Below are 21,799 nucleotides of genomic sequence, written 5' to 3'. Positions count from 1 at the left end.
AACCTTTGATCTTCTTCCAAAACTGAATTGGAATATAATGTAGAAAATTGAGAAATTGTCCATCTAAACAGAATTAAAATAAAATGAAACCTGTTGTAAAATGGGAGAATCCTGTAAGCTCTGAGGTGACCTTGATGTCCTAGTGTAGGATTGGCAAAAGTTAGCATGCAGGTACAGGAAGTCATGAGAAGAGCTAACTATATTCTTATTTATTGGAAGGGGAAACGCCTATAAACATAAACATAATATAGAGAATATGTGAGAGCATATCTCGAGTAACGTTGGTCTCCTATGTTCATCAAGGCCGAAAAAACTTGTTGGCCTGCAGGTTCAACCAATCATTCATACCACTTCCCTGATGATGGCAACTGTCCAGAATTCCTCCTATCCTTCCAATTTATGGTATCTTAATAGTTTCCTCAATAATGGAGGCCACTACAAAATGCCTGCATTGCCATTTTTTTTGTTTTCTATTATTAATTCCTCAAGCTCATTTTCTATCAAACTAACATTTTTTTAAGAATATCTTAAGAAATTCATTTTTTTTTAGTCCCACTTAAAACAAAGATTTGAAATTGATGGAGGATGTTCCAAAATACAGAGAAGGTCGCAGAGAATTGGGACGCTGGTCGCAGAGAATTGGGACGCTGGTTCCCCTAGCTAAGTAGAGCTGATAGCAAGATTTAAAATGCCTGAAATACAAGAGCATTTAGAAAGCTGAAGCTGACTATGATTTTAGGTGCAACAACTGTAAAGTATACCCCAAAAAATGTGGTGCTGCCGCAGCTACTGTGTAGAGCAAAAGAGATGGTGCTCCTCCTGCAGGGCCCTACCGCCAAGTCCAATTGCTGCCTGCTCTGTACAGGCTTTTAAAGGCCTGTTGAAGGAGCCGACAGCTTTTTAATTTAAAATCCTGCTACTGCAGGATCTGAGCCCATGTTGGCACCGCCTGTGTTTGGCAGTGGGTATGAGGGGGTTGCAGATTCAGAGGAGCAGGGCACCAGTATCAAGGCGAGCACCATCAGTTGAGAAGGAGAAGTGGAAGAGACGGCCCTGGGCACTTGGGACTTCCTCATTATGTTGTAGATTTGGCTATGGGCTCAGGTTGCCAATGGTTTGAATTGAACTGGAGTCTTGCACAGCTACAGAGGCTGCAGGAATGCTGGAGGTGACTCTGGGTTGACTCTCTTTCTCAGACTTTAAGGGGTGCTGGGCAATACTAATGGTGAATTTTTGTCTGCCTAATGTCAGACTAAAGGGAATTTCATGTAATAAAATACATTTCTGTTTAATTGCATCAATGAATAGTATCTGATCTGATTATGAGATTGGACTTGCACTTCAATAACATCAGAGAATCCCAATATTAATGTCGTTTTCTTATTCAGGGTCAACATCATTGTTAAAAGTGAAAGAGATCCTTTACCGGAAAGCCTTACACAATTAAGTAATGCAGCATCAATCTGGGATGTAGATAGGATTATTGAAAGTGTTGATCTAGGAAAGGGAGCAGCAGGTCTAATTGAACTGAAATTAATTGAAAAACAATTTGATTGTTATCTTTGGCTGACAATTGCAATTATGATAGATTTTTTTGCTGATCAAGAGAATGCAAGGAAGACTTTCACATTTTGAGGTTGAGATTAAGAAGCAAAATATTATCTCCACATTATGGAGTCACTTATTGCAATGGATAAATGTACAGATGATGGCAGGAGCAGACTCGGGTTCTCTATCTACTCTTTAATAAGAGTGAAACATAATAGGATGCAGACACTATATTATAGTGAACACACCAAAATGCTGGAGGAACTCAGCTGGTCTTTTCAACATCTCTGGGAGGCAAAGGTCTATCGCTGACATTTCGGGCCTGATCCCGTCTTCAAGGAAACATCAGAAAAGGCAGGAGCAGGAAATGTCAGAAAGTCTCCGAATTCAAACAATGGGGGAGGAATCCAGACCAACAAAAGGTGCTCATTGGATGTAATAAGGGACTAGGTAGAATTTATCATGTCTGTGCGAAAGGAGACAGGGAATGGAGAAGGACTCTGTGATATCTGTCTCTGAGGACAGTATCAGAATATCATTCAAGAGGGTGAACCCTCACAAAGTGTCAGGGCCTGAGAGCATACCTGGCAGGGTTCTGAAAATCTGGGCCAACCAACTAGCCGGAGTGCTCATGAACATTTTCAATCTCTCATTGCTGCAGTCAGAGGTTCACACCTACTTCAAAAGGGCATCAATCATCCCAGTACCGAAGAAGAGTAGTGTGAGCTCCCTCAATGACTACCGTCCAGTAGCACTAATGTCTTTTTTTTTAAACTTTATTTAAGATTTTATAACATGAATAACATATAGGATTACATTAAAAAAAAGAATAAAATAATAAAATTACAATACAGTATCAGTAATCTAAATAAACTATACCCTCCTCAATAATTATTACATATTAATAACCCAACTCAAATTAGTCCAACCCCCCTTTTCCCTCCCAAAATCTTTTTTGTCTTTGGCTTGGCTTCGCGGACGAAGATTTATGGAGGGGGTAAAAAGTCCACATCAGCTGCAGGCTCGTTTGTGGCTGACAAGTCCGATGCGGGACAGGCAGACACGATTGCAGCGGTTGCAAGGGAAAATTGGTTGGTTGGGGTTGGGTGTTGGGTTTTTCCTCCTTTGCCTTTTGTCAGTGAGGTGGGCTCTGCGATCTTCTTCAAAGGAGGTTGCTGCCCGCCAAACTGTGAGGCGCCAAGATGCACGGTTTGAGGCGTTATCAGCCCACTGGCGGTGGTCAATGTGGCAGGCACCAAGAGATTTCTTTAGGCAGTCCTTGTACCTTTTCTTTGGTGCACCTCTGTCACGGTGGCCAGTGGAGAGCTCGCCATATAATACGATCTTGGGAAGGCGATGGTCCTCCATTCTGGAGACGTGACCCATCCAGCGCAGCTGGATCTTCAGCAGCGTGGACTCGATGCTGTCGACCTCTGCCATCTCGAGTACTTCGACGTTAGGGGTGTAAGCGCTCCAATGGATGTTGAGGATGGAGCGGAGACAACGCTGGTGGAAGCGTTCTAGGAGCCGTAGGTGGTGCCGGTAGAGGACCCATGATTCGGAGCCGAACAGGAGTGTGGGTATGACAACGGCTCTGTATACGCTTATCTTTGTGAGGTTTTTCAGTTGGTTGTTTTTCCAGACTCTTTTGTGTAGTCTTCCAAAGGCGCTATTTGCCTTGGCGAGTCTGTTGTCTATCTCATTGTCGATCCTTGCATCTGATGAAATGGTGCAGCCGAGATAGGTAAACTGGTTGACCGTTTTGAGTTTTGTGTGCCCGATGGAGATGTGGGGGGGCTGGTAGTCATGGTGGGGAGCTGGCTGATGGAGGACCTCAGCTTTCTTCAGGCTGACTTCCAGGCCAAACATTTTGGCAGTTTCCGCAAAGCAGGACGTCAAGCGCTGAAGAGCTGGCTCTGAATGGGCAACTAAAGCGGCATCATCTGCAAAGAGTAGTTCACGGACAAGTTTCTCTTGTGTCTTGGTGTGAGCTTGCAGGCGCCTCAGATTGAAGAGACTGCCATCCGTGCGGTACCGGATGTAAACAGCGTCTTCATTGTTGGGGTCTTTCATGGCTTGGTTCAGCATCATGCTGAAGAAGATTGAAAAGAGGGTTGGTGCCAGAACACAGCCTTGCTTCACGCTATTGTTAATGGAGAAGGGTTCAGAGAGCTCATTGCTGTATCTGACCCGACCTTGTTGGTTTTCGTGCAGTTGGATAATCATGTTGAGGAACTTTGGGGGACATCCGATGCGCTCTAGTATTTGCCAAAGCCCTTTCCTGCTCACGGTGTCGAAGGCTTTGGTGAGGTCAACAAAGGTGATGTAGAGTCCTTTGTTTTGTTCTCTGCACTTTTCTTGGAGCTGTCTGAGGGCAAAGACCATGTCAGTGGTTCCTCCGTTTGCGCGAAAGCCGCACTGTGATTCTGGGAGAATATTCTCGGCGACACTAGGTATTATTCTATTTAGTAGAATCCTAGCGAAGATTTTGCCTGCAATGGAGAGCAACGTGATTCCCCTGTAGTTTGAGCAGTCTGATTTCTCGCCTTTGTTTTTGTACAGGGTGATGATGGTGGCATCACGAAGATCCTGAGGCAGTTTACCTTGGTCCCAACAAAGCTTGAAAAACTCATGCAGTTTGGCATGCAGAGTTTTGCCGCCAGCCTTCCAGACTTCTGGGGGGATTCCATCCATACCTGCTGCTTTGCCACTTTTCAGTTGTTCGATTGCCTTATATGTCTCATCCAGGGTGGGAACCTCATCCAGCTCTAGCCTTAGGGGCTGTTGAGGGAGCTGGAGCAGGGCGGAATCTTGGACTGAGCGGTTGGCACTGAAAAGAGATTGGAAGTGTTCTGACCATCGGTTGAGGATGGAGATCTTGTCGCTGAGGAGGACTTTGCCGTCTGAGCTGCACAGCGGGCTTTGGACTTGGGGTGAGGGGCCGTACACAGCCTTTAGAGCCTCGTAGAAACCCCTGAAGTCGCCAATGTCCGCGCTGAGCTGTGTTCGTTTGGCGAGGCTAGTCCACCACTCATTTTGGATCTCCCGGAGTTTGCGCTGAAGATGGCTGCATGCGCGACAGAAGGCTTGTTTCTTCTCTGGACAGGACGGCTTTGTAAGGTGAGCCTGGTGGGCAGCTCGCTTCTTTGCCAGCAGCTCCTGGATTTCCTGGCTGTTTTCGTCAAACCAGTCCTTGTTTTTCCTGGAGGAGAAGCCCAGTACCTCTTCAGTGGACTGCAGTATGGTAGTCTTCAACTGATCCCAGAGGGTTTCAGGGGACGGGTCCGTGAGGCGGGTTGCAACGTCGAGCTTTGCTTTGAGGTTTGCCTGGAAGTTTCCTCTCGCTTCTTCTGACTGCAGGTTTCCAACATTGAACCTCTTTCTGGGGGCTTTATTGTTCCTGGGCTTTGGCTTGAAGTGAAGGTTGAGCTTGCAGCGAACCAGCCGGTGGTCAGTGTGGCATTCCGCGCTAGGCATGACCCTGGTGTGGAGCACATCTTGTTTGTCACTTTCTCGCACCAGGACGTAGTCCAGGAGGTGCCAGTGTTTGGATCGGGGATGCATCCAGGTGGTCTTAAGGCTGTCCCTCTGCTGAAAAAGGGTGTTTGTAATGACAAGCCGCTGTTCTGCGCAGAGCTCCAACAGGAGGCGCCCATTGTCGTTGCACTTGCCGACGCCATGCTTGCCCAGGATTCCTGGCCAGGTTTCTGAGTCTTTGCCGACACGAGCGTTGAAGTCGCCCAGGATGACAACCTTGTCGGCTGTAGGGGTACGTTGGATGAGGTTGCGCAGGTCGGTGTAGAACTTGTTCTTTTCTGCTGGTTCCGCCTGGAGGGTTGGAGCATAGACACTGATGAGGGTGATGTGACGCTTGTTTTGAAGTGGGAGTCGCATGGACATGATTCGGTCCGAGAGGCCTGTCAGAAGGTTTTCGAGTTTGGAGGCAATGAAGCTCTTGACCATGAAGCCTACACCAGATAGGCGTCGTTCATCCGAAGGCTTGCCAGACCAGTAGAGTGTGTAGCCCGCGCCGCGTTCTTGGAGGCTGCCTACATCTGCCAGGCGGACTTCACTGAGAGCGGCTATGTCGATGTCAAGTCTGAGGAGTTCATGTGCAATGAGGGCAGACCGACGTTCAGGTCGGTGGCTGTCAGCCTTGTATAGCATGGTTCTGATGTTCCAGCATGCTAGCTTGAGTTTGTGAGCATCTTTTGAGGGGGAGGACGTGGAGGGGGAGGACGTGGAGGGGGAGGACGTGGACCTGTCCTCGGGCCTGCGCAAAGGAGCTTTTAGGTGGAGTGCAGTGCGCGCAGTACTGGCCCCACCCTTTACACCCATGGTTCTTGTGCCGTGGCCGAGCAAGCTGGGACGTGGCAGCGAGGTCCTTGGGTCGTAGGTTTTATATCGGAGTGGCCTTCTCCTATGCAGGTTTCTTACCCGGGCTGGAGGGGCCTGCCTCCCCTCCTAGGTCGGTCCATACTGCCCGGACCGGGGCCGAGGCAGCCGCAGTTCACCCTGTGCCTGGACTGGGGCCGCCGCCTCCCACTCTCTGCCCGTATCGGGGCCTCCGCCTGCCTCACTCGACCGAGGCCGGGGCCGCCGTCTCCCCCTTGCTCCTGCCCGTATCGGGGCCGCCGCCGTCTACCCCGATACGGGCAGGAGCAAGGGGGAGACGGCGGCCCCGGCCTCGGTCGAGTGAGGCAGGCGGAGGCCCCGATACGGGCAGAGAGTGGGAGGCGGCGGCCCCAGTCCAGGCACAGGGAGAGCAGCAGCGGCCCCGGCCCCGGTCCGGGCGAAGGGTAGACGGCGGCGGCCCCGATACGGGCAGGAGCAAGGGGGAGACGGCGGCCCCGGCCTCGGTCGAGTGAGGCAGGCGGAGGCCCCGGTCCGGACAGGGAGTGGGAGGCGGCGGCCCCATTCCAGGCACAGGGAGAGCAGCAGCGGCCCCGGCCCCGGTCCCAAAATAAAGAGTGAAGAATTAATAAAGTTAATAATATATGTGAGAAAAAAACCCCACTTACAAACAAAAACAAAAACATAACCGATTAAAATACTAACAAAAATAAAAGTAATTAATACTAAGATATCAGACTTAAAAAACATATTTAAATCAAACTTAAATGCATATATTTAACAGAGTTAAGATGAAACATATATTTAACTCAAACTTAATATAAAAAATTAGTAAAGTTAGTAACATTATCTATCAAAAATTCTTAAACAATTATCAATTCTTTAAAAAAAATTGTAGCATGAAAAAAAAGATGAAAAAAAACTTTCTCTATAGAGATAAACCTTCACCAAATATCAACTAACTTCACATCTATCATCATATTAGTCACATAAACCACCATCTTAAAACAAAATTCAAACCTCATTAAGCATTGTACAATTCAATTTTAGTACTCTTCCACCATTTTTCCCTTTTACTCTTGAATAATTATCCAATAAAAGCTCCAATACCACATTTAAATATCCCCAATCATTACATTAAAATTCAGATATCCAAATAATAAAAACACATCTACAACGAAATCTATATCTTCAACAAATGGAGCATACACCACAAACAAAATTCAAGCCTCATTAAGAATGGTACAATTCAATTTATAACTTTCACCATTATTCCCTTCGTTCTATAACTAAAATAGCAAAATAATATACACCAGAATTACCACTCCTTTCACCTTAAAGTTAAAGAAAAAATATAAAAAAAACTTATCCATCCCATTCACATTTAAATTTCAGATATTCCTTATCTACTGAATAAACTTTACAAAAAAAACCACATCAATTTTTAGTTTTTTAAACAATCAAATATTTTCTTATGCTTTTTTTTATAAACACAAAAAAAAACCCTTCACTCTTTAATCTAATAATACAAAAAAAAGGAAAAAAAAAACGGGTAGGAGGTTAAAAATACCCCCTCCCGTCTAAACCGCGCAATGTGGTAACTCCCAAAAAAAAAATGGGTGTGAGATAACTCACACGTAGCAGATGACTTTCAGGAAATAGTGCCTATCCAGTTCTCTCCCCCAACTCTCACTTCATCTTAAACTAACATCATCATTATTTAATATCCCTTTTTTTTTAAAAAAAAAACATTAGAAAAAAAAAGGACAACTCTTCTTTTAATCAGCTCCAACTGCCGAGTCACCATTACAACCATTCCTTCTTGGAGCACGGCTCTTTTTTTCCATCTCTTGTCTCCTTAGAGATCGCGGCGGACTATGTCTCTGTTGAAACTGAGTAATTGGCAGCTCTTGAGCAAATGCTATAGCTTCCTTTGGAGAATCAAAGAACTTTGGTTGGTAACCATCTTGAAAAACCTTCAAAACAGCTGGATATCTAAAGGTTGCCTTGTAACCTTTCTTCCACAACAACTCTTTAGCAGGATTGAATTCCCGTCGTTGGAACATAACTTCTTGACTCAAATCCGCATAGAAGAAAACTCGATTATTTTGAATCATCAAGGGTGATTTTCTCTGTTGTGCATTTCTAATAGCCACTCGTAAAATTATTTCTCTGAGTAATAATTCAAGCAACGAACCAAAACAGTTCTTGGACTTTGACCTGAAATAGGTCTTCTACGCAAGGCTCTGTGAGCACGTTCCAGTATTATACCTTCCGGGAAGTGTTCTTGACCCAGCACCTGCGGAATCCATTCAGTAAAAAATTTTCTTGGGTCTGGTCCCTCCATACCTTCCGGCAAACCAATAATCTTTATATTGTTCCGTCTGGATTGGTTTTCCAAATAATCAATCTTTTTCACCAAATTTTTCTTTTGAGTTGGTAAGTCTTCAACCATTTTGGTCAAATCAAAAACTTGATCCTGTATTTCGTCTATATCTTCTTCACACAAATTAAATTTATCTCTCACTTCAAGCTTAAAAACTCCAAACTCAGCCATCTGTTGAGAATGTATTTTCACCAGGGTATTAAACCTAGTACCAAGTTCAGTCATAATCTTGGATAATCCCTGCATTGTATAAGATAATTTAGATTCAAGATTCACAATTGGAAGAGATTCTGGCTCAACAGATTCCTGCTTCTTCTGCATAACCAAAGGATCTTCTGTTCCTTCCTTCATTCTGGTTGCCTTCCTTGTAGTATGACTGCGTGTGGAAACCCCAGCCACAGCCTCTCCAGCAATAACTGGAGGACGCTGGCTGGGGTTTTCCCCAGTCCATAATATATTAAGTTCTCCCAGTACATCAAGTTGTATAGGTTCTTGTATCTCAAGAGATGCAGTTTGCAGCGCCACCTCTACAGTTGACAAATGCCTTTGAGTAACTCTTTGTTCTAAAGGCTGTTTGGCGCCCTCTTTAGGGGGCTCTACCGATGTAACATAGAGCTCTGCATCCGAACACTGTACCTCTCTCCTGAGATCTATTTCACGCTGAGTCACGGTGTCTTTCCTGTAGGTAGGCTCCAAAACTTGAACGTTTGGAAAATGTAGTTTTTTGATGATCTGTTGTTTTTTTTTTGCTCTTTTCCACCAATTGTACCATCATAAGTTAAATTAACAGCACTGAAATTATCTAAACTTTTAAAGAATTTTTACGGGCACTTAAAGACAAAACAATAAGATAAAGTCAGGAGAGAACTGGAAGGCACGTCTGATCCTTACGCCATCTTGCCACGCCCCCCAGTAGCTCTAATGTCTGTGATGAAATGCTTTGAGAGGATGGTCATGGCCAGAATTAACATCAGCAAAACCAAAGAGATGATTGTGGACTTCAGGAGGAAGTCAAGGGAACATGACCCAGTCCTCATTGAGGGCTCAGTAGTGGAGAGGGTCAAGAACTTTAAATTCCTGGGTGTCAACATCTCTGAGCATCTGTCCTGAAGCCTCCATGTTGATGCACTCACAAAGAAGGCTCACCAGCAGCTCTACTTAATGAGGTGTCTGAGGAGATTTGATATGTCACTGAAGTTCCGTGGAGTGCATTCTGACTGATTGCATCACTGCCTTGTATGGAGGTGCCAACTCTCAGGACAAAAATAAACATCAGAAGGTTGTTAACTCAGCCTGCGACATCACAGTCGTCAGACTTCACTCAATCAAGGACATCTACATGAGGCGGGGTTTTAGAAAAGCAGCCTCTATCCTAAAAAAACTCCCACCACCCAGGCCATGCCCTCTTCACTTTGTGTGATAGTACAGACCTATCACCAATGTATATAGTTACAGTATCTAGAGTATGTAATGACTGTGCTTACAGCGATTGGCTGAGAGGTAAGCCACGCCTACTGTCTGGGCTTTAAAGGGTTGTGTCCCTAGCCAGGTCGGATCATTCCGGACTGGTCTGCCACCTGTGAAGAGCTCCTGTCTTTTGCTAATAAAAGCCTTGGTTTGGATGAACAAGTCTTTGGTTCTTTCAACGAGCTCTACACTCTGCTACCATCAGGAAAAAGGTACAGGAGCCTAAAGACAAGCACTCAATGGCACAAGGACAGCTTCTTCCCCGCTGCCATCAGATTCCTGAATAATCAATGAAATATAGACACTGCCTGACTTTTTGTGCCCGATTATTTTTATTTTGTACAGTCATGTTGCAAGATGGTTGTAATATGAATGTTTACAATATGATGCTGCCACAATAACACTTTTTTTTCTGATTCTGATATTATATTATATTTATGGTTGATAACCAGATATTCTTCTTGATCAATACCTTTGTCCTTCAATAGCAGTATGTGACATGAGTGCAGGTTCACTTGAAATGATGCCTGACTCATTGGATGAGCGACAATTTTCTCACTGTAAGTATAGCTTTAATTTTGTTTGCATCGCTTGCTTAAGAGAACCTTAGAACCATAGAACATTACAGCACTGAAAACAGGCCCATCGGCCCTTCTAGTCTGTGCCAAAATAGTATTCTGACTAATCCTACTAACTTGGACCTAGTCCATATTCCTCCATACCTCTACATCTATGTACCCATCAATATTTTACTTAAATGCTAAAATTGAGCCTAAATTCACGACTTCAGCTGGCAGCTTGTTCCATTTTCCCACCATTCTCTGTATGAAGCAATTTCCCATTATGTTTCTGTGGTGAATGTCTGCCAAGCTGTCTGTCTCCCCTCTGGTGAGCCTTGCTGTACTAGCAATGGCTGTGCATTATCTCCACTGTTAAGGACATTCCCCTTGGGTATAACTGTGTTTGCACCTATTGTCTTTCATTATTTGAGTTTCTGCTAATAAAAGCCATGATTATTGTTTGACCACATTCTCTTTGTCTACTTCATCAACTGGCACTTCAGTTCCCCCTGAAAATTTCCCCCTTTCCCCTTTAACACATGTCCTCTAGTTTGTATCATTGGTGAGGCCAAATTTGGAGTACTGTGTAAATTAAATTCTGCAACTTTTAATGTTAAGGGTTTGAATTATCCGATAAAAAGGAAGCGTGTATTAGGTTATATAAGAAAATGAAAGTGGACATTGCTTTTTTTTACAAGAAACACATTTGACGGAAAAAGAACATTTAAAATTGAAAAGGGATTAGGTGGGCCAAGTTATTTCATCTTCTTTTAATTCTAAAGTGGGTGGAGTTGGAGTTGCAATTTTAATTCATAAAAAATTGTCTTTTACATTGGATTCAGTGTTGGAAAAGAAGGGTAGGGTATTGATGGTTAATTGTAAGATTTTTTTCTGAATTATGGACATTATTAAATGTTTATGCTCCTAATGTAGATGATGAAAAGTTTATCACTGAAGCCTTTTAGGGATTAAATCAGGCAAATGATAATATATTGGTAGGAGGAGATTTTAATTGTTGTTTAGAACCTTTATTGGATAAATCCCCAAAGTCTGTAAGAAAATTAAAGATGGCGGATCGTTTGGTGGAAGTTATGAAAGACTTAAATTTGGTGGACATTTGGAGAAGGACGAATCCGACTGAGAAAGATTTTTCATTTTATTCAGCTAGACGTGAATAATTTTCAAGAATTTATTTATTTTTAGTATCGGCTCAATTATAAGGGAGAACAGTTAGTGTTGATTATAAAAGTCGAACGTTGTCAGATCATTTACTTTTATTGATTTCATGTGTTAGTCCTGATGTGGTTCCAATTGGTTATAGATGGAGATTTAATATTACCATAGAACCATATAACAGTTTATAGCATGGAAACAGGCCGTCTCAGCCCTACAAGTCCACGCCGGTTCACTCAAACAACTCCGCTAGCTCCCCCTGCCTATTCTCTGCCCATAACCCTCTAACCCTCTCTTATCCATGTATATATCCAGCCACCTCTTAAATTGACTCTGCCTCAACTATTTCCTCTGGAAGATTATTCCATTCAGCCACCGCTCTCTGAGTGAAGAAACATCCTCTAATGTTTCTCCTAAAATTTTGCCCCCTTACCCTCAACTTGTGTCCTCTTGTTTCAACCTCCCCTGCTCTCAGGAGGAAGAGTCTACTTGCATCTAGTCTATCTATTCCCTTCATAATTTTAAACATCTCTATTAAATCCCCTCTCAACCATCTACGTTCCAGTGAATAAAGTCCTAACCTCTTCAATCTTTCTCTGGACTCTAGGTATTTTAAGCCAGGCAACATCCTTGTAAATCTTCTCTGCACCCTCTCCACCTTATCTATATCCTTTAATTTGGAGACCAGAACTGAACACAATACTCCAAACCTGGCCTCGCCAATCCCTTAAACAGTTGCATCATCACTTCCCAGCTCCTAGACTCTTTGCTATGATTTATGAAGGCTAACTTACCAAATGCCTTCTTAGCCACCCTGTCAACATGGGAATTCACCTTCAAAGAACGCTGCACTCCAAGATCTCTTTGTTCTTGTCCATTCCCCAATGTTCTCCCCTTTACTACACGTGTCCTATTTTGATTATTTTTTCTGAAATGAAGCACCTCACACTTCTCTACATTAAGTTCCATTTGCCATCTTTCAGCCCAATTTTCCAGACAAGCCAAATCCCTCTGTAGTCCCTGAAAACCTTCCTCGCTATCTACCACTCCCCCTATTTTCGTATCATCTACGTATTTACTTACCCAGTTAACCACCCCATCATCCAAATCATTAATATAAATTATAAACAACAGGAGACCTGGGACTGATCCTTGAGGCACACCGCTTGTCATAGGCTTCCATCCTGACAGACAGTTGTCCACCATGACTCTCTGCTGTCTCTCTCCCAGCCACCTCTGAACCCATCTTACTATTTCTCTATTAATCCCTAGTGACTGAACCTTCCTTACTAACCTTTCATGTGGAACCTTATCAAAAGCTTTGCTAAAATCCAGATAGACTACATCAACTGCCCTACCTTCATCCACCTTGAGGCGGAAACAATAGGGCATGGTTGTCCTGTTGAGGTATCGAAAAGTAGTGTATTGCCCTGTGTTTCAAAAGCCAGGTCCTGGAGTTACAGGTTAGGAATTGCTGTCTTGTAGTCAGGTATCTCTGCATCTTGCCATTGAGCCTTTGCTAGGGTGATAATCAACACCTTGGGAAAGTGCATACTTGTTGAAAGCGGCATGGGAGAGAGCATCAGCTATCATATTCCTTTTTCTAGAGATGTGCTCTATCTTCACTTGGAACTCTGAAATATTGGATAAGTGATGCTGTTGATGGGCTGACCAAGGGTCTGAAGCTTTTCCAAAAGTGAAAGTTAATGGTTTATGGTTCGTAAAGACTGTAAAGTCTCTGCCCTCGAGGAAATATTGAAAATGCCTGACTGCCACTTAAAGTGCCAGCAGATCCTTATCGAAAGTGGTCTCTGCGTGGCAAAGGTGTCGGCTGAAGAATGCTCATGGCTTCCATTGTTTGTTCATGTATTGTTCCACCTATGGCCACATCAGACACATCTGTCGATAAGGTGGGGTTTGGCACGTCCATCCATGGGTGACTCTGCATGGTTGTGCTTGCTAGTGCATCTTTAGTCTCCATCCAGCAAAGTTCTTTTTTATTCTGAGACATCAGGTCGAAGCTTCGTGACACGGGCCGCAGCAGGAACAAAACGTTGGTAAAAATTTACCAACCCAATGAATTGAGCATTGATGGCTCCGGGAATCTTGTGACGGCCTCCACTTTATTGGGTAGCGGAACCACACCCTTGCATGTGATTCTGTGTCCCAGGAATTCAATGGTTGACTGTCCGAACTGGCACTTTGCTAGATTAACCATGAGGCCGAACATTTGCAAGTGGCTAAAGAGTGAGCTCAAGTGTTTTGAATGTTCTTCTTGGGTGTGGCTGGTGACGAGAATGTCATCTAAATAGATGAAAATGAAATCCATGCCCTGCTCCACTGTGTCCATCAGACACTGAAAAGTTTGTGCAGCATTTTTCAACCCGGAGAGCATCTGCAAAAATTCGAATGAGTTGAACAGTGGTACAATTGCTGTCTTAGGCCCGTCTTCTTGGTTAGCAGGTATTTGGTGGTAACCACACACCAAATCTATTTTTGAGAAAATCCTGGCCCCGTAAAGATTTGTTGTAAAGTCTTGTATGTGAGGGGCACAGGATAGCGGTCTGCTGTTGTTGCATCATTTAGGTGTCTGTAATTGCTGCAGAGTCTCCAGCCTCCCATGGCTTTGGGCACCATATGCAATGGTGACGCCCATGGGCTATCTGACTTGCGTATAATGTCACCAATTGTAGCCACTGTTGTCACAGTGGGTAATTTAAGAGGAGAGAGTAATGAGTTGCAGTTGAGAGGAAGTTCAAACAAAACTGTTTACAGGCACATGCAAGCTTTTTAAAAACCCTGTGTCATTTCATTAACAGATAGATTGCATGCTGAGATTCAAAGCTGTATTCCATTAGAATAAAATTACGTATAATTTAAGGGATAAATTTGGGGTCTGTATGCTAAAATAATGAAATTAAAATTATGATTTTATTAATTTCTTTCTTGATCAGTGAAGTTTTCCCTAAAATTATAACAACTTTATGTTTTTGAGGTCTTGGAGCGTCAACTTACGCAATCCAAATTAATTACTTGTAATTGTTTTATAATGAAATATCTTTTGTTTTAGTTTTGTATTAGATTAGTTTGGGGTGAGGGTGGGCTAATTGGGTTTTTTCTGTAGTTTGTAGTTTTTTTAGTTTTTAGATTCTAGTATTTTGGTTTTTATAGAGTTTCAGTATATATTTGTTAATATTTTATTACGTACTTATGCTATAATATTCTTAATTTTTGATATGAAATATGTTGAATAAATAAAATATTCAAAGAAAAACCCTGTGTCATGTGCCCCGATGACATCATCGCATTGTGACATCATGGCGTTCGGCAGCCGGTTGGTTGGAACTTGGTAGTGCTGTAACACCAGGGATATTACTATACAAAGACATGTTCCTATTAACTTTGGTCTAAACCCTAAAAACTTGCCATCCCTATTTTCAGCATGTACTGTCTATTAGTTTCCTTGGCAATTCACTCAGTAGCCATCTATCAGTTCCTCAGACTCCACTACAGCTGTAATCACTGAAGATCGTTGGTTAAATGGATTAAATATAAGATGAGAGAATTTTAAGTCCTCAATATGGAATATATGTGTGTGAAGTAAAATCAGAACATACTTGGAATAATGGAAAACTTCATTGTTTGTCAAATGAAGAGAGGTTGAGAAGGCTTGGCTTGTACTGTCTTGAATTATGTGACGTGACCTTTGTACAGGGAAAATGGTTCCTTTCTGATGTAGGGTATTTAATCTGAAAGATTAGCTGTTTCTTTTCCCTTTAGGTATTACATAAACTACAACATTTTCTGCTTTCATTTCAGATTTGGACAGGTGCATGGATTGGATGGCTGGAGGTCAGTGGGACTAGGCAGAATAACAATTGGGCACAGACAAGAAGGGATGAATGGCCTCTTTTCTGTGCTCCAATGTTCTATGGTTCTATTTCCATTGCCTGCAATATTTTCTTGATTTGCATCATGTTTCTATTTTGGAAACGGGTGGGGAGGGGTTCACATTGGTCACAGATTTAAATTCAAGATAGAAATTACAAGAATTCTCTTCACTCAGTGAGTAACGAATCTTTGGAATTCTTTATCCACAAGGACCTGGTGACTCAGTAGCTGAACATATTCTAAAAGAGATTTTGTTGGTATCGAGGGATATGAGGTAATTTAGGGAGATCATATTACATTTTCCAGTTAATGATCTTTTCATTCAAGTTAATGATTTTCCAATTCCAATAACCCCTGATATCTGGAATTCAAGCAACCGGCCTCAAGCACCCAACAAAAAAAAATTGCATAATGTAAATAGGTTAAAAATACCTAAGTTTAAAATTGGCACGCCTCACCAATAGTTTACGAATCATGCAACAAGCCTTGGTGAGACCCCACCTGGAATATTGTGTGCAGTTTTGGTCACCTTATCTAAGGAAGGATGTTCTTGCAATGGAGGGAGTGCAGAGGCAATTCACCAGGCTGATACCTGGAAGGGCAGGAATGACTGATGAGGAAAGATTGTGCAAATTGGGATTGTGCTCGCTGGAGTTTAGAAGATTGAGAGGGGATCTCATAGAGACCTATAAAATTCTGGCAGGACTGGACAGAATGGATGCAGATGGGATGTTTCCAATGGTGGGAAAATCCAGAACCCGGGGCCATGGTTTGAGGATAATAGGCAAACCATTTAGGACCGAGATGAGGAGGAATTTCTTGACCCAGAGGGTGGTGAATCTGTGGAATTCATTGCCACAGAGAGCAGTAGAGGCAGGTTCATTAAATCTATTTAAGAGGGAATTAGATCTATTTCTTCAGTATAAGGGTATTAAAGGTTACGGAGAGAAGGCGGGGACGGGGTACTGAACTTTAAGATCAGCCATGATCTCGTTGAATGGCGGAGCAGGCTCGAAGGGTCGAATGACCTACTCCTGCTCCTATCTTTTATGTTTCTATGTTTCAATGTTTCAATCTCAAGCAACCGGAAAATTCACTTATCCAGAATCTACCAATCCCTGTAGGTGTGAATACCATGGATTTAACTGTATTGGAAAGATCCTTACAATGTACTTGGATTTAATTCACCTTTCAATATTTGTGTATGTATATTTGCCAGATATAAGCATCTCTTTTACAAATTATCAAATGCCTATTTGTCTACATATAGAGAATGATCGTCAAAATTTTCAACCGGTTATGTTCTTCAGCAGCAATTTCACCTTATGGAGCACAAACCTCACCATTTGGTAGTAAAGGTGCAACTGGCCTTAAGTTGAAAGTTATTTCTGTTTGTTTCTGTAACAACAATTGGATAGGGTGTGAGCATTGGTGCATGAAGAGGTTCTTGTTTCAATTCAGAATCAGGTTTATTGTCATGAACGTGTGTCATAAAACCTGTTGTTTCGCGACAGTAGTATTGTGCATTACAGATGCAAAATGGATTTATTTATTTGTTAAATTTTTTAATGTAGTTTTGCACCGGTAAATGCTACTGCAAAACAACAAATTTAATGGCAATAAATTCTGATGCTAAATTCCTATAAATTACAATTCCTCAGTACAAGATTTAAAAAAACCTAAATAATTAGTTCAAAAAGGGGAAAAGTGAGGTGGTGTCTGAAGATTCATTTCATTTCAATTCAAGCTTCTTACATAGTACATAAGGTTAATTTGATAACATCTTGGAAATCCAAAGATCCATGCTTAGAAAAGATCTTTCTGCAGAGGCTAATCTGATATTAGATGGTGGAAATGGAAGATTTTGTAAAAATTCTAACAAATTTGGGTGGAATTTCTTTAGATTTCTTTAGAAATAGAATATGAATGGTCCACTCCCACAACTCTCAATAGTTTGGCAAAATTGCACAGATACGATTAAGAGGAGGAGATGTAATTCATAGCATCAGGTGAATAACAATTGAAGGCAAAATGATGTCCAAATGGTGGGTAGCAGATTTCAGGTTTTACTGTCAGAGTAGCCTGTCCCGCATCGGACTTGTCAGCCACAAACGAGCCTGCAGCTGACGTGGACTTTTACCCCCTCCATAAATCCTCGTCCGCGAAGCCAAGCCAAAGAAACATACACATTCAACCCTGAGATTCTTTCTCCTGCAGGCGCGGCAGAATCACCATTTATTAGTAGTGCAAAGGAAAATCTGTACGCAGCATGGACATGTAAATTAGGGGCCTCCAAAGTGGTTGATGTCAACTCCCAGGGGTCAAGGAACCATTCAGGAGGTCGATTAATGTCAGGGGGTCGAAAGGGGGTCAATGATACTGGGGGGAGGGGGGGGTGGTGGTTGATAACATAGGGGCGGGAGTCGATTTAAAATAGCATCTCCTCAACACCCTGCCATCCACCACTGGGTTGGGGGGCAAGGAGAGGCTTACCTGCCATGAACTTACGCATGCCACCATTGCGCTTCCCCCTCATTGTGCATGCACCAACCTGTACTTCGAGTGTCACTGTCACATTTCCCCATCATCACACATGCACCAGCAGCTGCACAAGGCCTGTGGACCCTGGGACCTGCATTTAACAGTTTAGTTCCCTTTCTGCCCCTTAATTTGTCTTCCATTTGGGGTGTAGGGCCGACACCCCCAAATGGAGGACAAATTGACATCCAGCTTGAGATGGTGCCAGACAGAGGGCTCAAAAGCCAGAGTGTCCAGCCTAAAACTGGATGTCTGGCCACTCTACTCAGCGCCCCCTCTGGTTTATCCCCCCCACCCATCCAGCACCAACCACCCCCCCCCCCCCAGTCCAGCGCTGGGATTCTATGCCTGGGGGTCGATGAGGGATCACGTGGTCCCTGAAGAGGACAATGGTCTAAACGGTTTGAGGACTCCTGATGTAAACAAATAAAGACATGTAAACAGGTAATGAATGCAAATAATTTGACTGTGTAATAGAGGGAATTTAAAAATATCAATAAAGTGCACAAGTCAGAGTGCTTATATGAGTTGTTGAGGAATCTGATGGTGGAGGGGGAGCAGCTGTTCCTGAACCCGGTGGTGTGAGTCTTGTGACATCTATACCTGTTTCCTGATGGCAGCAGCGAGAACAGAGCGTGTGCTGGGTGGTGTGGATCCTTGATGACTGCTGCTGCTCTCTGACGGCAGCGTTCCCCGAAGATGTTCTACAGTGGGGAGAGTTTTTCCTGTGATGTCCTGGGCTGTGTCCTCTACCTTTTGGTTTTACTCTCAGGAGAATTGATGTCCCCACACCAGACTATGATGAACCAATGCAGTAAAGTTGGTGTTGTTTTGAGGAAATGGGATTTTGGCTAATAGACAGGTGCAGTATTTACCAAAGTTGATTCATATTGATCAGACAAGTTTTATTAAGAGTAGACATTCTGCAGATAATGTATTTAAGTTAATTAGTTTAATAAATATTTCTTGGGAGGAATCCAACTTATCAATGGTACTATCATTAGATTCCAAGAAGGCATTTGATAGGGTGGAATGGCGTATTTTATTTAAAGTGTTAGAGAAATTTCGGTTTGGACCAATGTTTATGTTGAATTAAGGCAATATATAAACAACCTAAAGCTAGAGTTATGACAAATGGGGTTTTGTCAGTCTTTTAATTTTGAGAGATCTACTAGATAAGGTTGCCCTTTATCACCAGCTCCCCACCATGACTACCAGCCCCCCCACATCTCCATCGGGCACACAAAACTCAAAACGGTCAACCAGTTTACCTACCTCGGCTGCACCATTTCATCAGATGCAAGGATCGACAATGAGATAGACAACAGACTCGCCAAGGCAAATAGCGCCTTTAGAAGACTACACAAAAGAGTCTGGAAAAACAACCAACTGAAAAACCTCACAAAGATAAGCATATACAGAGCCGTTGTCATACCCACACTCCTGTTTGGCTCCGAATCATGGGTCCTCTACCGGCATCACCTACGGCTCCTAGAACGCTTCCACCAGCGTTGTCTCCGCTCCATCCTCAACATTCATTGGAGCGCTTTCATCCCTAACGTCGAAGTACTCGAGATGGCAGAAGCTGACAGCATCGAGTCCACGCTGCTGAAGATCCAACTGCGCTGGGTGGGTTACGTCTCCAGAATGGAGGACCATCGCCTTCCCAAGATCGTGTTATATGGCGAGCTCTCCACTGGCCACCGTGACAGAGGTGCACCAAAGAAAAGGTACAAGGACTGCCTAAAGAAATCTCTTGGTGCCTGCCACATTGACCACCGCCAGTGGGCTGATATCGCCTCCAACCGTGCATCTTGGCGCCTCACAGTTCGGCGGGCAGCAACCTCCTTTGAAGAAGACCGCAGAGCCCACCTCACTGACAAAAGGCAAAGGAGGAAAAACCCAACACCCAACCCCAACCAACCAATTTTCCCCTGCAACCGTGTCTGCCTGTCCCGCATCGGACTTGTCAGCCACAAACGAGCCTGCAGCTGACGTGGACATTTACCCCCTCCATAAATCTTCGTCCGCCAAGCCAAAGAAAGATTTGCATTGGTGATTGAACCTCTAACTCAATTAATAAGACAGAAAAGGAATATAAAGGGTATTAAATTTGGATTAGATGAATACATGATTAGTTTATTTGCAGATGATATATTAATTTATTTAATTGAACCTTTGGAGTTGTTGAAGGTGTTACAGGAAAAATTAATACAATATGGGGAATTATCTGGTTTTTGAATTGGAATAAAAGTGTGCTTAAGCCACTGTCTGAAGCTGATTATTCTGTTTGTAAAAGAATGGTATGTTTTAAATGGAGAAATAAAATTAAGTATTTAGGCATTAAAGTGTTTATTGATCAATTACTTTATTTAAATTAATTTTTGTAATAAAAGAAGATTTAAATAAATGGAAGGATTTACCGTTAACTTTGGTGGGTAGAGTGAAAATGAATATAATTCCTAGGCTTCAGTATTTTTTTCAAAATATTCCTTGTAATATTCCTAAAAGATATTTGGGGATTTGAACACAATGGTTAGGAAATTTTTATGGAAGGGAAAATTAGTGAGAGTTTCTGTACATAAATTAACATGGAAATATGAGTTAGGTGGTTTGCCATTAAAAATTATAAATAGTTGTTTGATTTGGATAATCTTTTGACTTTGGCAGATATAGAACTAAATAGAATTGGAGAAGATAGAAGAGATTATTTTATTTATAAGTGGAATGCTAAATTAATATGTTTTTATAAATCACCTATTTTATTTCATTTGATAGGTATTCGGGAACGGGTCAATAAATAAATTGGTAATCAGGGCAAATTATCTAGATATATTCCTTTATAAACCTTTTACGGTTTATAATTACCTTCTCAAAAATTGGGATCAGAAAGGGATTAAGACGATAAATGATTGTTTTGAATTGAGTTGTTTTTTTTATCATTTGAAAGATTGAAGGAAAAATAAAATACTTACTCATACACTTATTTGTTATTATCAAATTAAATCAATGTTGTATGATTATTTTGGGAGGCATTTGCTTTTACCTAAAGAGTTGAAATTTGAAATGTTGGTTTGTGATGGAGGGAAGAAAGGTTTTATTTCTGAAATGTATAAATTATTGCAGCAGAAAATGTCTAAAATTGGGTTGCATAAATCACGGCTTAAATGGGAGAAGGATTTGGGAATTGATTTTGGTAATGATCATTGGAAAATTATTTGTAGGGATAACATGACAAAAATTGTAACTGTTAGATATAGACTTGTAACCGATAATTTTATACATCAATTTTATTTGACTCTGGAATGTTTGAAAAGATATAATCTGAGTGTTTCTGATTTGTGTTTTCATTGTAATGATCAGAAGGGTACGTTTAACACTCAGTCAGGTCTTGTGATAAGGTCAGGTGCTTTTGGTATAGGGGAAGAGATTGTTTACAGAATATTTTGAAAATAAAATTTTCTTTAGATCCAATTTTTAAAAAAATTGGAGATGTTCGTGAATTGGGTTTGTATTTATAAATTTTAAATGGCTTTTTTGAGATTAGCTTTAGCAGTGGCAAGGAAAAGTTATAGCTATTTCATGGAAAAATCAAATGGATCTTAATTTACAAAGATGGCATTCAGGATTAAAGTCATGTATTCCATTGGAGAAGATAACATAATTTAAGAGATAAATATTATGTATTTAAAAAGATTTGGAGCCCATATTTGGATTATTTTAATTTGAAAACTCAAAGATAGGGATTTGAGTGCCGCCGAGTCTCCTGATCATATATTAAGTGAACTGTGTTTAGTATTCTCCTCTTCTTTTTTTTTTCTTTATTTTTGTTGGTAGTTAGGGGTTTTTGATGTAGATTAGAGGGAGGGAAGTTTTAGGTTTC

General features: G+C 42.1%; 1 protein-coding gene across 27 annotated transcripts in view; it reads left to right on the top strand.

The window, feature by feature from the left end:
- LOC138751971 (uncharacterized) overlaps positions 1 to 21,799 on the top strand; it is a 157,835-nt gene that overhangs the window by 48,958 nt on the left and 87,078 nt on the right. For 16 of the 27 annotated variants that reach the window (XM_069915053.1, XM_069915055.1, XM_069915070.1 and 13 more), the window contains 2 exons: positions 10,207 to 10,314; positions 15,307 to 15,339. The exons of 1 other annotated variant lie outside the window; for it this stretch is intronic. In XM_069915053.1, coding sequence (XP_069771154.1) covers positions 10,207 to 10,314; positions 15,307 to 15,339 — 141 coding nt within the window. The remainder of the gene's footprint in view (positions 1 to 10,206; positions 10,315 to 15,306; positions 15,340 to 21,799) is intronic. 10 more of the 27 variants (XM_069915063.1, XM_069915072.1, XM_069915061.1 and 7 more) reach the window with 6 other exon arrangements.

Source organism: Narcine bancroftii, chromosome 1 (assembly GCF_036971445.1).
Source record: "Narcine bancroftii isolate sNarBan1 chromosome 1, sNarBan1.hap1, whole genome shotgun sequence".
NCBI classification, from domain to species: Eukaryota; Metazoa; Chordata; class Chondrichthyes; order Torpediniformes; family Narcinidae; genus Narcine; species Narcine bancroftii.
Note: the sequence above shows the minus strand (reverse complement) of the source record. Positions and strands in the feature narration are given on the sequence as shown.